This window comes from Gorilla gorilla, chromosome 16, assembly GCF_029281585.2.
Source record: "Gorilla gorilla gorilla isolate KB3781 chromosome 16, NHGRI_mGorGor1-v2.1_pri, whole genome shotgun sequence".
Lineage (NCBI taxonomy): Eukaryota > Metazoa > Chordata > Mammalia > Primates > Hominidae > Gorilla > Gorilla gorilla.
In genome coordinates, this window is record NC_073240.2 from 102,270,049 (window position 1) to 102,285,265 (window position 15,217).

A 15,217-nucleotide genomic window follows, 5' to 3' on the forward strand; every position below is an offset into this window, starting at 1 on the left:
TCATAAGGGCCCCACCCTCATGACCTCATCCGAACCTAATTACAGCTCAAATATCCTGTCTCCAAATAGTAATTTTGTATTTTAATACAATACAGGATGCCAGGAAGAAGGCCCTCGCTAGCCCCTGACAGTGCTGGCGCCCTCTTCTCAGATATCCAGGGTTTCACCATGTTGGCCAGGCTGGTCTTGAACTCCTGACCTCAAGTGATCCGCCTGCCTCACCCTCCCAAAGTGCTGGGATTACAGGTGTGAGCCACCACGCCCGGTCCCTCTTCTTATAAGAATGTTAATCTCATCGTAAGGGCCCCACCCTCATGACCTCATCTAAACCTAATTACAGCTCAAATATCCCATCTCCAAATAGTGTCACATTGGGTATTAGAGCTTCAACATATGAATTTGGTGGGGGGCGGGGGACACAGTTCAATCCATGGCATAGGGACTGACTGATTTGTCCCAGGTTGTGTGGCTGCTTCTCAGTAGCAGAGCCAGGTTTCATCCCAGGGCTATGAGACTTCAGCCCTGGACCAGCAGCTCAGTGCTGTTAAGTCTCTACTGCCACACGATGGCGTCTTGCAAAGCCCACGTGGATCATGGCCGCCTTTGGACCTACAGGCTGAGGTGAGGCCAAGGTTGCACAGGGGCTCGTGGTCTTCCCCAAAACTCAACAGAGACAGAACTTTCCTAGTTTTTGTGCTGGTCACACAACAAGGCCAGTTCAGCAGAGAGTACGTCTAGGTAAACAAGCTCTTTTTGTTCCATTATCTTCTGTGAGACACAGGGGAAGGTATGGAGCTGACCCTTTCATTAAACAACCAGCTCTGCTTCTTAACCTCAAAGCTACGACTTCCAAAGCCAGCTCTGCTCACAGAAATATCCCTCAGGATGCTGGCCCAGAAAACCAGAACCCACATCCAAGTTGTTTTAAACATAATACAACTTTCTTCTTCGGTTTGATGGATGGTTGTTGGCAAGTACAGATAGTATGAGGTAGGGATGAGTGACGCCACAGAGGCCAGGACACATTTGCAGGAGGTGAACTAGGGAGTTTGCCACTGCTACGCTCTTGGATGAACTGGTGTGCTTGTGTGTTGAGTATGATACACATAGAGATCTGTCCCATAAGAGCGTGTGTATTTATATGTGACTGAAAAAGGAATATCAGTGGACCAGATAAAAGAGTTCAAAAATAGACCTCAGTAAACATAGAAATACATCAGGAGTCCCTAACGCCCCGCAGGAAGCGAACCGGTATTGGTCCCTGGCCTGCTAGGAACCAGGCCACACAGCAGGAGGTGAGCGGTGGGCCAGTGAGCATTAGCGCCACCTCCTGTCAGATCAGCGGCAGCGCTGGATTCTCATAGGAGCGCGAACCCTATTGTGAACCGCGTCTGTGAGGGCTCTAGGTTGTGCCCTCCTTATGAGAATCTAACGCCTGATGATCTGAGGTGGAACAGTTTCATCCCTAAACTGTCCCCCTCACCAATGCTGCAGTCCATGGAAAAATTGTCTTCCACAGAACCGGTCCCTGGTGCCAAAAAGGTTGGGGACTGTTATTATGTAATATATGACAAAGGCAGAATTTCAACTTAGTGTAAAAGGATGCTTGCGTGCGTTAATAAACGGTGTTGATATTCCTGCCTGGAAAGGGGACAAAACACGCTACTAGATTACAACAATCAGGTTTAAGTATAAAAAAAGAAAACAATAACATCTAGGGAATATAGGTATAATTTCGCTATGAGGGAGATCTTTAAAATCTAGTTGGAAAATCCAGGAATAATTTTTTAAAAAGACTGAAATCGTTGGCTTCATAAACATTCAAAAATTGTGTTCAGTGGGAAGCATCATAAACCAAGTCATAATGCAAACAGACTAAGAAGAAATATTTGCAACACAAATTGTTGCAACACAAATTGGCTTAAGTCCCTGATATACAAAGAATGCTTACAAATTGATTAAAAAAAAAAAAAAGACAACACAATAGGCAAAAAAAATGGGCAAGGGATATAAACAATTTGCAGAAAAGGAAGTCCAGAGGGCCAGGAAACAAATGAAAAGGTCCTTAACCACACGAATAGGGAAATGCAATTATGAATTTCATAACTGATCCTTTTATAAATGAAGGGCCTTAGGACTTTAGAAATTGAGTCCAGACGTAGGGATTTCACTTGGAAGGAAGGGGAAACAAACACCATCTTCTCCTTCATGCCAGACGGGATGATGGGTATGAGAACAGGAGCTAGTGTAGACCTCGGTCACGCAAGCCACTTGCTGTGTGGATTAGAAACGTGTCTCCAATTTAGAAATGCCGAATCCTTCCTGGGACCACGGAGGAGTGTGCAAGGAAGTGGGCTCAGCACTCAATGAGACGCCGGTGGGGAAAGTCACAGGCATGCATGGAAAAGCACCATGGGACTATGCGCAGTACCAGTGCTCTAGAAAGTGACAGCTGGCAGCCCACAGAAGTATGTCTGGGGAGCCATGTGAGGGGGCCGCGCCCCTGGGAGGTTCTCTGGCAGAGGTGAATCTTGGCCTTGGCAAATGACAAAGGCCTCTTGATTCTTTAAACTTCATCTAGAAAGTTGAGGCCCACACCTGAGTGAAAAGAAGGAGGCTCTTTGCAAACCCTTTTCCTCAGTAGGGTTATTCTCCCAGGGCCATGGACCCTTGGGTAAGGAATTATCTACAAAAGACAGCTTGTTTGCAGTAGGATAGTAAAATTCCAAGTAGATTTATGTACATTCAAATAGTCATATTTGTGCAGGGGCCTCATCCAAAAATAATTTGGATGGCCGTTTTTACAGTAAAAATCAGACCAGCAGAGTCATAAATAACTTATGAACAAATAATTACAGTTCTTAAATACCTTGAACTGTGTTCTCCCCAGCTCAGTGCCCATCGCTTTCAACACTGGGCCAGGAGGTCTGTTACAGGTGTTGCCTCTGTTTGCAATCATAGCTCATTATTCCAGCCATCTCTTACTTAAAGAGGCTTCATAAACACCGTAGCAAAACTTTAAAGGTTTGGAAAAGCACAGAGGCCAGGTATTTAGAATGTGTTCTCTGGGGAGAAAGTAAGCCTTTCTCATTATGACGTTCTTTCATGAAAATGTGAATTAGGGCAGGCTAATATTGATCATCTTTTTTCATTGAAGGAAAAAGAAGCTTTTTGAACATTTCCTTACCTAGCAAGGACTCATACAAAGCCATCTTTAGAAGGCCGGTGCACCTTTATTTCCGCAGGAGCCCCTGCAGTGAGTCCCATTCACAGTGCAGCTAGCTGGGCAGATTTTCCAGGCATTGGTTTTGGTATTCCATTATCGGCTCTCCCTGAATGTTCTCAGAGGCCAGGTTACCCATTACCATTGTTATTGCAGCTACATGTGTGGAGGAAAGCCAGAGCCGAGGCGGGGTAGCTATGATCAAGGGCAACCGAGCCTGGTTTCAGCCCAACAAAAGAACTCCAGCTTCTCTATTTTCCATGTCTGGCAGGGAACCCTATGAGAGGGCTTTGAGGCAGTTGTTTAATCTTGAATTCTCCAAGCTCCCAGGCATGCTGTCCTGCCCCCTCTCCAGGCCTTAGTATGGAGGATAAAGGCACTTCAGAGATTCTGCTGAAATCCAAACCTCTGATTCCCATCAGTGTGTGTTTCCAAGCTCTTTCTCAACTCAAATGCTCTGGTGCCCGTGGAAACAGCAAATTTGACATGATTTTCATGGTAATCTCATAGTGAGCCTAATTAATAAAGTCATTCAAATACTAAACAGTTGGCTGGTTTTTCAAAGAATGGCATCGTAAGAAGCATAAAAACAGCCAACTGTGGTATAGTTTCATTAACTAGCTTTTTTTCATGGAAAAAGCAATGCATGTATATTTTAAAACACCGTTTTTGAACAGTAGCAAAGGGCATGGGATAAATATTCAGTCCTCTAGTAATTCCTTTCCCCAGAGACAACTATGGAGTTCAGTGCATCTCTGGTAACCATTGTGTTCCTGTCTAACAACTGTAACCTCTGTGCATACACATGTGCAGGTGTGGTGTGTGTGCATATAACATATACACGGTGTGCGTGTGTGTGCATGCATGTGTGCACACATTTTCTGCTACACTAATAAGCCTTCTAGATATCTGGTTCTGAACTATTTTTTTTTTTTTTTTTTTTTGAGATGGAGTCTTGCTCTGTCTCCCAGGCTGGAGTGCTGTGGCGCAATCTCAACTCACTGCAACCTCCACCTCCCAGGTTCAAGCAATTCTCCTGCCTCAGCCCCCCGAGTAGCTGGGATTACAGGTGCCCACCATCACACCTGGCTAATTTTTGTATCTTTAGTAGAGACAGGGTTTTACCATCTTGGCCAGCCTGGTCTTGAACTCCTGACCTCGTGATCCCCCTGCCTCGCCCTCCCAAAGTGCTGGGATTACAGGCGTGAGCCACCAGCCTGGCGCACCTTGCCTTTTCAATTGATGGGTAGCTCCTGAGTATCACTTCATACCCCCATATATGTAGACCTGCCCCATACTTTGTAATAGCTGCAATTATTCTATTACTCATTGAACCAACCCCCTGTGGTTGGACACATAGTTTGTTGTAGATTGTCCTCTATCTCTGCCACTGAGTGTCCTCATTCTCACATCTTTGCCACACATGCATGCAAAGCTGTCTGTAGAATGAGAATTGCTAGGTCGATGAGGTGAGCATTTTGTTCTGATAGGCTTGCCAAAATGCCCTCTGGAGGTTGCATCAGTTTATATGCCCACCTGGTCACCACGCTGTGACGGTCCAGAATTATTTTTAAATGCAGTCTGCTTCGCCATGTCTTTGCAGCATGTGTGCTGGAATTTCCGGCCTTCCTAAGTGAGTCTTTGGAAGTCCTTTGCCTGAACGACAACCACCTCGACACAGTCCCTCCCTCGGTTTGCCTACTGAAGAGCTTATCAGAGCTCTACTTGGGAAAGTAAGTACACATCTGGAGGGGCCGTGCTGGCTCTGCTGGCCCAGAGAGGCAGAATGCCCATCCCTAAACCAACTGGGACACAGAAAGCCAGGCAGAAAGAAGCCATCTACTTTCCAAGAAGCAGTAGTGGGATTTTTGGAACAGGGCTTGATCAAGGAGGTGGGGAGAGAGGAAGACGGAGTAGCAATGCAATGATACACACTTTCGCTACATCACTCGGGCTGTGATGAGGAGAACCAGTCAATCATTCATCCTTTCATTACTGAGCTCCCATTGCATGCCAGCTACTGCCAGGGGTTCTAGGCAGTGTGCAAAGCTTGATGAGAGTGTAAAATGTTATATTAATATTAAAGGGACATCGCCTTCTTGGGAAGAGGTAGTGATCATCTTTATGGGGATGTAATTAGTAGCAGAGACAGGAAAGTTGGGGGAGGGGACTCAATTCTAAGCCGTGGGGATTTGCAGAAGACAGAGCTGCCGTTTCTATCACTGATCCTCCAGGAGAAAGGGTTTGGAATTAGTGTTGAAATCAGGGCTCAAAGTGTGGGGTCTGGGGTGCAGGCTGCAGAGGCTGACAGGAGCCACGTGTGTGTGTGTGCGTGTGTGTGTGTGTGTGTGTGTGTGTGTGTATTCTCTCGTGGTGGACACATCTGTCTTCAGCAACCCTGGCCTCCGGGAGCTCCCTTCTGAGCTGGGGCAGCTGGGCAACCTCTGGCAGCTGGACACTGAAGACCTGACCATCAGCAATGTGCCTGCAGAAATCCGAAAAGAAGGTAGGGCTTCTGCAGCCCTGTCCCCTGCCGTCACCTCTTGGAAAGACAACTCCAGTCCACTTGTTAAGTTCTGGGGGTGGAGACAGTTGGTGACCCATGGAGCCCAGCTCCAGGTTCCAGATTTGGCAAGATGCTATAAAATTGTCCCTAAAGCAATCGTTACTGTGGGTCACTATACTGAGAAGGACCAGGTGATACAACTGTGACCTCCTGGGCAGCGAGGATTTTGTCCGTAGGTTCTTGCCTCTTAGAGTTCGCTTTTGGGGTGGTTAGTGTCATGCCTTCCCTCCACCTGATCCAGTAGTCTTCCTTAACTGTCCCCACTAAAACACAAAGAAGGAGTTCCTTCACAACAGGATTTTGTGTCCTAAGAGATGTGAGCATGTTCCCACGCGGCTACCCTTCCCCTTAATGATTTTGCACAGGCCCCAAAGCAATGCTGTCTTACCTGCGTGCTCAGCTGCGGAAAGCGGAGAAGTGCAAGCTGATGAAGATGATCATCGTGGGTCCCCCGCGCCAGGGCAAGTCCACCCTCCTGGAGATCTTACAGACGGGGAGGGCCCCCCAGGTGGTGCACGGAGAGGCCACCATCAGGACCACCAAGTGGGAGCTCCAGAGGCCGGCTGGCTCGAGAGCCAAGGTCAAGGATGGTCAGCGTGCAGAGTCCCTGTGGGTGGGAGGGACATCCCTTGGACTCTTTCTCCCTTCTCCCCAGAGAGCCCAGGATTTTCTCAGCCTGGTGTCCAAAGCTCAGGCCCTTTGCAGGAGCCACTGTGTACCGTTCCATACCAGCTTCTGCCAAGAGCAGCGAATCATTTCTTAATGTGACTTTGTGATGTTTTCTTTTTCTTTTTTTTTTTTTCTTGAGACAGGGTTTCACTGTGTCACTCAGGCTGGATGCATCCTCAACCTCCCCAGCTTAAATGATCCTCCTGCCCTGTATGTTTCTGTTATAGTTACTTGAGGCTCTGGGACAGTGGTTCTTAATCCTGGCTGTCTGTTAGATTCCCTTGAGGGGCTTTTAAAGGTAGCAATTCCCAGGCCTCACCTCACTCTCTCTGACCCTAAGGATTCAAGTTCAAGTGGTCTGGGATAAGGCACACCCAGGGGTGAGAGCTAACCACTGTTGCAGGCAGTGAAACACACCAACATCTTCCCCTGATGAGGAGGCTAAAAGCACTCCAGGACTTAATGCCCTGCCCTCCCTGACACCTGCTTTCACCCCGGGTTCTGAAAAGTCCTGTTTCTAAGCCCTACTTAAAATGAATCCATCACTGCTTGAACCCGGGAGGTGGAGGTTGCAGTGAGCCGAGATCATGCCACTGCACTCCAGCCTGGTGACAGAGCAAGACTCCGTTCAAAAAAAAAAAAAAAAATTGAGTCCATCCATAAACTTAATCATCTTGCTTTCCATTCAGTGCCAGGCAAATGGAAATGAACATTTTCCTGTTCATGTAACAGAGAAAAGAGCCATGGACTGTTGGTGGGAACTCCATCCCTGGAATAGAGCAGGGGCAGTTAGCCCTTTCTCCGAGCTCGGGGAATGAACACACATAGATAAGGCCATCCTCATCAACTGTATTTGGATTTCTGCCACCCTGTGATTCCTCGGGATCCAAGGGGCAAGGAGGCTGCTTCACTGTGGAAAGCTGAGGAGGCTTGAGATCCAGATGGTCCATGATTTTCCCCCAAAGCTCCCACGCACAGTGCCAACCAAACACTGCAGCTTCTTCCACACACAACCACTTTCCAAACCTGCTTTGAAAAATAGGCATTGAAGCTGTGCACGTGTTCTAACACGGATTTGGAAGCTGGTTCTCTAAGGGATGAAGCGCTGCCTGTTGGGGCCAGAACAATCAAACACGACAGTCAACGCCAGGCCAGTCCTAGAACATTCCAGGAGCAAATCTAGCTGACTCGAGTCTGCAGGTTCTCTCCAGAAACCAGAATCCTCTGCATTCTCTCCTGCTTTGCCTTTTTCTTAACAGTTATGCAATCTCATTTCTTCTCTTAGCTTCCTCTAGCTGAGGCCTGAGGGGTGAATTCGTGCTTCTATTTTTCCTGACCTTCACCCCCACTTCCTTTCTGCGATGATTAAAACCCCCTACCCGTTAGTAGAAGGACGATCCTGTGAAGGCTGAGCCCGCCGCTCTCTCTGTGGCCGGCCTCAGCCAGTTGAGAACAGCTGTTTTCATCTTTATACAAAACCAGGTCAGCACACTGTGTCTTGGAGGCTGATGCTGCCTCACAGAGATGACTCCTTTCTGTAGAAAACTGCAGCCTTAGCATCCAGGGCCAGACTCTTACCTCATGCAATGATAGAGAAACCACCGTTTACACAGCCGTTCCCGGCAGCCCAACAGCTCATCTTTTGTTTGATTCCCACAGGGTGGGAGGGAGTTTCCCAGCATCCTTGGTGGGCGCCACCCTCTGAGCCCCACAAGTTCAGAGGCCCATCTCCTCCTCTTGCCCTGGCACACAAGGAGGCTGAACCGCAGTGCAAGGCGTGACATCAGAGCACAGCTTCCTCCCACAGGGCATCCCCTACCCATCTGCAGCCCAGACAGAGCCAGGCCCTCTGAAGTCTGTCCAGGGCCTGGCCTCTGCTCTGCTAGGAGTGGACAGAAGTCCCAGAAGCCCACCCCCCATGCCATCGGGCCCCTGTCCCTTGCCCGGATAACTGTTTCCTAAGAAACAATAGAGTGTCCAGAACTTTTCCACGGTTGTTTTTTCAGACCCCCGAGTCCAGCCTCCAGAGTTACCCGTTGTCTCCGTTTGACTGACGGAAGCCTTTGTCTCTAAAATGCCTCCCTGTCACTGCCTTATTGCTCAAGTAGGTTGAGTCCGTGGAGTTCAACGTCTGGGACATCGGGGGACCGGCCAGCATGGCCACTGTCAACCAGTGCTTCTTCACGGACAAGGCCCTGTACGTGGTGGTCTGGAACCTGGCGCTGGGGGAGGAGGCCGTGGCCAACCTCCAGTTCTGGCTGCTCAACATCGAGGTGAGGACACCAGATGCCAGCTCTGCCATTTCAGTGCCCAGAGCTTCGCAGGTCCCACCGCTTCCCTCAAGCATCCCCTGTACTGAGAAAAAAAAGGGGGTTATGTTCCATGGAGGGCCCCAGAACCGTGGTGCTGCTTGCTTTTCACAGTGAGGCACTTGAAACCTTCCTCTGCTGAGGGCTGGTGATGTAATTTCCCCGCTTCCCTTAAATTTAGGAACCCCCACCCTTGGATCCAAAAGCAGAGCAGGGTTCCCTTCCTGTTATAAAGATGTCCTTGTCTCCCTGCCTCTGATGGCTGCTGTCATGTCTGAAGGGTCAGAAATCCCTCCCCACAAGTCCAACTCAGCACCCTCCATGGAGGAGATCACAGAACACCATAGACACCCCTCAATGCAGCAGTCCCTCAGTTCACGGAGAATGAGTAGCACAGGTGCTGCCTGGGCTGACACCCTGCAGCGCAGTCTGTTTTGCATTACTATAAAGGAATGACTGAGACTGGGTAATTTATGAAGAAAAGAGGTTCATTTGGCTCACAGTTCCGCAGACTATACAAGCATGGCTTCAGCATCTGTTGGCTTTTGGTTAGGCCTCAGGAAGCTTTTAGTCATGGCAGAAGGGAAGGAGAGCCAGCATGTCACATAGTGAGAGAGGGAGCAGGAGAGACAGGAAGAGGAGCCAGGCTCCTTTCCACAATCAGCTCCTCTGTGAACTGACATAGGGTGAACGCACCCATTACTGCAGGAAGGCGCCAAGCCATTCATGAGGGATCTGGCCCCATGACCCAACCTCCCATCGGGCCTCACCTCCAACACTGGGGATCACATTTCAACATAAGATTTGGAGGAGACAAACATCCAAACCGTCTCAAGGGTGCAGATTGGTGGCTAAGCAAGGGCCGTGGCATCCAGGGTCAGCATACCTGCACAGCTGGGAGCTCTGTCCTGTCCCTTGTTCAGTGAACAGAGACAATACTCAGCCGTGGGGTTCTCTGTTGCAGGCCAAGGCCCCAAACGCCGTGGTGCTGGTGGTCGGGACGCACCTGGATTTAATTGAAGCCAAGTTCCGCGTGGAAAGGATTGCAACGCTGCGTGCCTATGTGCTGGCACTCTGCCGCTCCCCCTCCGGCTCCAGGGCCACAGGCTTCCCAGACATTACCTTCAAACACTTACAGTGAGTGCCCAGCGTCAGGCAGCTCCTGCCTTCTTGTGGGTGCCAGTTGCTGATCTTTCCTGGGATCAGCTTGCAGAGAGCTCCTGAGTCTGGGTGGGGCTAGGCCCCTTCCCTGGCCAAGGGTGGCCATCCACAGAGCTGACCCAGCCTTGGGGAGGGTGAAGACCTACCAGATGGCTGGCTGGTTGAGGCCTGGAGGTGCCCCTCTTTGCTTCCTTTCTGCCCCATCCCCGCCCCAAGGGCCAGTGCTGAAAATGCATGGTGCCTATTGAACCAGGAGACTGAACGTGGGCACCACCCAACCAATTGCTGCCCATCTCATTTGTTGATCACTGATCAAGGACAGACCCTGGGGAGGGAGGGCCAGCCCTTGCATTGGGTCTGAGTGGTCCTGATAGCAGCCTTTGAGTCACAGAGGGCCAAGAGTTGGGAGGGGCTTTCAGTTAGGCATCACGACGTGTCCATACAGATAAGTCCAATTGCCCTGGGCTGACCGCCTGTCACTGGACTTTCACAACAGCCCTGCAGGTTGTGGGGATTGTTTGCCACTTTGTAGGTGAAGGAGGTGAGGTTCAGCAAGTTAAGTGTGCCCTAATGGGAGTAAAATACACTGCACATTGCATTAGCTGCACTGATGGCTCTCGGATTCCCTCGCCCGGGGCGGAGAGCCACGGGTATTGGTGCATGGGTCAGCCTGGGACACATTGGCCTGGCTCGGAATACAGGATGAGGCTGTCAGGAATTCCTGCTTTGCCCTTGAGAAAGTCCCATGGGGTCTGTGATAAGAGGAGCCCTGGCTCTGGGTCAGAACCCGAGTCCAGCCTGTGTGAGCCTGTGCCTGCCCAGCCTGTACCCTTGGGGGTCTCGATGTACCTCTGCACCTCACTTTCCTCCTCCGTGAAGTGCCATGTTTAGTCTGGGAAGACAGACTAAAGCGACACAGTGTGGGGCACCCAGCACGGTGATTTGCAGAAAGCAAGGCCTCAATAAACTTCTTGTGTTGTCTTTCATGAGTTCTCCAGACTTGCCAGCGTTCAGGACAAACCTCTCGGGGAAACAGAGAAGCAGCAGTGCTTCCTCGGGGTGGGGCATGATGAGTAAAGACGGGTCTTTTTGCACACAGTGAGATTTCCTGCAAGAGCCTGGAAGGTCAGGAAGGGCTGCGGCAGCTGATCTTCCACGTCACGTGCAGCATGAAGGACGTGGGCAGCACCATCGGCTGCCAGCGACTGGCAGGGCGGCTGGTGGGTACCTTGCTGGTCCAGTTTAAACCAGTGCGCCTGCTTCCCATTGTTGGGGGTCCTCACTTCCCCCTCCCTTCTGTGAAGCCCATGTCTGTGTGGCAAGGCTTGGTGGTTCCTGATGAGGGAGGGTCAGGATGGAAGATAGTGGGTGGAAACGTCCCACCCCCTCAGGCCACAGGGGCCGGGCAGGATCTGCCCAAGCTGGCAGGTGTGCCTTGGGACCTGAGAGACCCTGCCTCGCCCAACTGTCCCCCAGATCCCCAGGAGCTACCTGAGCCTGCAGGAGGCCGTGCTGGCAGAGCAGCAGCGCCGCAGCCGGGACGATGACGTGCAGTACCTGACGGACAGGCAGCTGGAGCAGCTGGTGGAGCAGACGCCCGACAACGACATCAAGGACTACGAGGACCTGCAGTCAGGTGGGTGGGGCTGGGGTGGGCGGCAGGGTGCCCGTGAGAAATGGAACTGTCTGTACTTGCTAACTTCAGCTTGGCCTCAGCAATGAATGAGAGACCGACACCCAGCCTGCGTTTCTGCCTTCCATCCCCCTCCCCTTCCTTCTTCCCTCTCACCCTTCTTTCCTTGGAGCGAGAGAACACAAACAGCTACTCTACACCAGCATTGTGTTTGCCACGAGGACAGACATACAAGCTGATGGACTGGCCCCTGCCCTCCGGGGCTGATGTTCAGTCAGGGAGACAGAGGTCAAACAGTTACAATCGATTCTGACTAGCCACAGGACTTACATTCTGTAAAGTCACCGTGATCACTGAAATAGCGAATACTGAACCAGTGCTCCTAGGAGAGACGCAGCGTTCGGCTCCTGCGAGCCTCTGGTCACCACATACTCACCAGCCCGTCAGTACAGAACCTTGTTTTATGTGTGTTGCTGCGTAAAGATGCCATACTTAATATATGTTGTTGATTTGTTGGCATTGAACTCACGGCTGACAGCACTATTGCTCATTCGTGAACAAAGCTTATCTAACACACAGGTTTCCTCCATAAGGCACATCGCAGCCTTCTCACGCTTAGGGAACTACACAGCATTTCAGCACTTCACTAGGGACCATTTTGAACAGTGAAAGCATCAACAAAAAGCACAAAAATTCAAAAAACGTGGCACTGACATAGACCACTAAGCAGGCAGCTGTTTTCAGCATGAGAGCTGAGAGTGTTGCCCTGTTCAGCCTCCGCTGGCAACGTGCACATTGGTCAATGCAAATTTTTCACCGCTCAGCACATGTCTGCAAATAACCGCAGGAGTGTTGATTTGGGGGTTACAGATCAATTTTAGCAAGAAGGTGAATTTGCAAAGGCAAAATCCACAAATAATGAGGATCAAGTGTAGTTACCCAGGCGGCCATCAGCCTAGGACTTTGGCAAGAGTTACCAGGGGCCACCAGGGCACCTGTGATCAGGCTGCCAGCCCACCTGAAGGGTCCAGCATGTGGGACATGTTGGTTTCTTCTCAGGAATAATTTGTGACCTGGGTCCTCTTGGAAAGAGGGCCACCCCAGAGTCCCTTTCGCTCCTTTGTCTAACTGCTGCTTCCTCCTCTCCTTGCCTGGGGCAGCCATCAGCTTCCTCATAGAAACCGGCACCCTGCTCCATTTCCCGGACACCAGCCACGGCCTGAGGAACCTCTACTTCCTCGACCCTATTTGGCTCTCCGAATGTCTGCAGAGGATCTTTAATATTAAGGGCTCTCGGTCAGTGGCCAAGAATGGGGTGATCAGAGCAGAAGACCTCAGGATGCTGCTGATGGGGACTGGCTTCACACAGCAGACGGAAGAGCAGTACTTCCAGTTCCTGGCCAAGTTTGAGATCGCCCTGCCCGTCGCCAATGACAGGTGAGGACACAACTTAACACGCCAGGCTGTGCAGGTTGCTCCCCAAAGAGGGAGTTGGGGTCTGGAGCCACTGGTGGCCTGAACAAGATTTCCAGGGATCAGTGCTGCCACTGCTGCCCCCTAGGGACAGGCCAGCACCTGATGACCTGCCTGCCGGGCCTGGGTCAGCAGGACAGTGAGCACGGCTGGCCGCTCCCTCCTGTGCCACGGGCTTCTCTGTTCAGGGAGTTAAAAGAAATCCACTTATTGAAAAAATGTAGGAAAACTTGAAAGGATGTCATTAAAAATAATTTGTGGGAAATTCACTTTACAGGGGCTTGATTGCTTGCTTATTTGGTAAATGAGAGTGAGTGGCCAGGTGAGGTGGCTCACACCTTTAATCCCAACTCTTTGGGAGGCCGAGGTGGCCAGATCAATTGAGGTCAGGAGTTCAAGTCCAGCCTGACCAACATGGTGAAACCCTGTTTCTACTAAAAATACAAAAATTAGCCGGGCATGGTGGTGCATGCCTGTAATCCCAGCTACTTGGGAGACTGAAGCAGGAGAATTGCTTGAACCCAGGAGGCAGAGGTTGCAGTGAACAGAGATCACAGCTCTGCACTCCAGCCTTGGCAACAGAGCGAGACTCCTTCTCAAAAAAAAAAAAAAAAAAAAAAAAAAAAAAAAAAAAGAGTGAGTGACTAGGATATGCATACTAATTACACAGCCCAGTTCAAAATGCAGTCCAACATGATTAAATCATGAGAGCAACATCATCAGCTACTCCAGGGTGGATGGTCCGAGGGTCAAATAGAGGCATTCCATATAGTAGCTAATCATTGCCTCTTTCTGTGGACTTCTCCTGGATCTGTAACATACCCAGGTCTCCCCAGTCCTAAACTGCAAACAAAACAAATGAGCCTCTCCTCCTTTTCCTCCTTTCCTTGTTCCCCAGCACCTGCCGCTCCTCATGACTTTGTACTGGTCGCCAGGTAGCCCTCTAGGTGCCCCCAGGTACCTCTCCTGTCCTCTGCTGACCCTGCCCCAAGTACTGACCCTCCCCTCTGGAGGGCCTTCTCCATGAGAGGACCTTGCCACCCTCCCTTCCAGCCCCCAGTGTCCTCAGCAGGCCCCTCCCCTGCACTTTGCCCAAGCCATCAATTCAGCTGCCTTGGTCCTCCATGCAGCTTTGGGGTCCTCCTTGGTCCGCCAAAGGAAGAATCCTCAGATTTTCAGCAGGGCCCAGCCTCCAGAGGCTCAGGCCTGGGCTTCCAAATTGCTCCCACCTGGAAGTCTGGCATGGTGACTGACACAGCATGTCTGAGACACCTGCCTTCTCTCCTCTGCTGTGTGGTCCCACCGATCACCTTCCCCCACCCCCCACCCAGAGAACTGTGCTCAGGGAGTGGCACTCTAGGCTCCAAATTCCTCCCTGTACCCCTGACACCCACTCCTCACCCCACCTGGAATGACATGGCCCTGCCATCTCCCAGTGAAACAATTCTGTTGACAGCCCCTTTCCTCCTTGTGACACCCATACCTGCTTCTGTTTTTGTTTGTTTATTTACAAAGAATTTTTCCATAAGTTATCGGGGTACAGTTGGTATTTGGTTACGTAAGTTCTTTAGTGGTGATTTATGAGATTTTTGGTGCACCATCACCCGAGCAGTATACACTGCACCCTGTTTGTGTCTTGTATCCCTTGCCTACCTCCCACTCTCCCCCAAGTCCCCAAAGTCCATTGTATCATTCTTACGCCTTTGCATCCTCACAGCTTAGCTCCCACATATCAGTGAGAACATACGATGTTTGGTTTCCCATTCTTGAGTTACTTCACTTAGAATAATAGTCTCCAGTCTCATCCAGGTCACTGCAAATGCTGTTAATTCATTCCTTTTTATGGCTGAGTAGTGTTCCATCATAGGTAAAGTTTACTTACAGTGAAATGCCCGGATCGCTAGTGTTCAAAACAATGACTTTTGACAAATGCATACAACTGTGCAAGCAGCACCTGCCTCAAGATACAGAATGTTCCTGTCATACTGGAAGTTCTGCCAGACACCCTTCCAGTCGCTTCCCATCCATGTCAGCACCAGCACTCTGACTTCCAGCACCAGAGCCTACTGTTTCCTGTTCTTGAACTTCTCAACCACACAGAGTCACGCGATATGGTCTCTAATTGGCTTCTCACACTAAACATCATGCCTTTGAGATCCATCCATGCGGTTGTGTGTATCAGG

The 15,217-nt window shown here is 50.4% G+C and overlaps 1 protein-coding gene across 2 annotated transcripts in view; it reads left to right on the forward strand.

Moving 5' to 3' along the window:
• LRRK1 (leucine rich repeat kinase 1) overlaps positions 1–15,217 on the forward strand; it is a 151,884-nt gene that overhangs the window by 98,437 nt on the left and 38,230 nt on the right. For both annotated transcript variants that reach the window (XM_019011009.4, XM_055364234.2), the window contains 8 exons: positions 4,827–4,956; positions 5,617–5,729; positions 6,155–6,369; positions 8,567–8,731; positions 9,732–9,904; positions 11,028–11,148; positions 11,405–11,564; positions 12,722–12,998. In XM_019011009.4, coding sequence (XP_018866554.2) covers positions 4,827–4,956; positions 5,617–5,729; positions 6,155–6,369; positions 8,567–8,731; positions 9,732–9,904; positions 11,028–11,148; positions 11,405–11,564; positions 12,722–12,998 — 1,354 coding nt within the window. The remainder of the gene's footprint in view (positions 1–4,826; positions 4,957–5,616; positions 5,730–6,154; positions 6,370–8,566; positions 8,732–9,731; positions 9,905–11,027; positions 11,149–11,404; positions 11,565–12,721; positions 12,999–15,217) is intronic.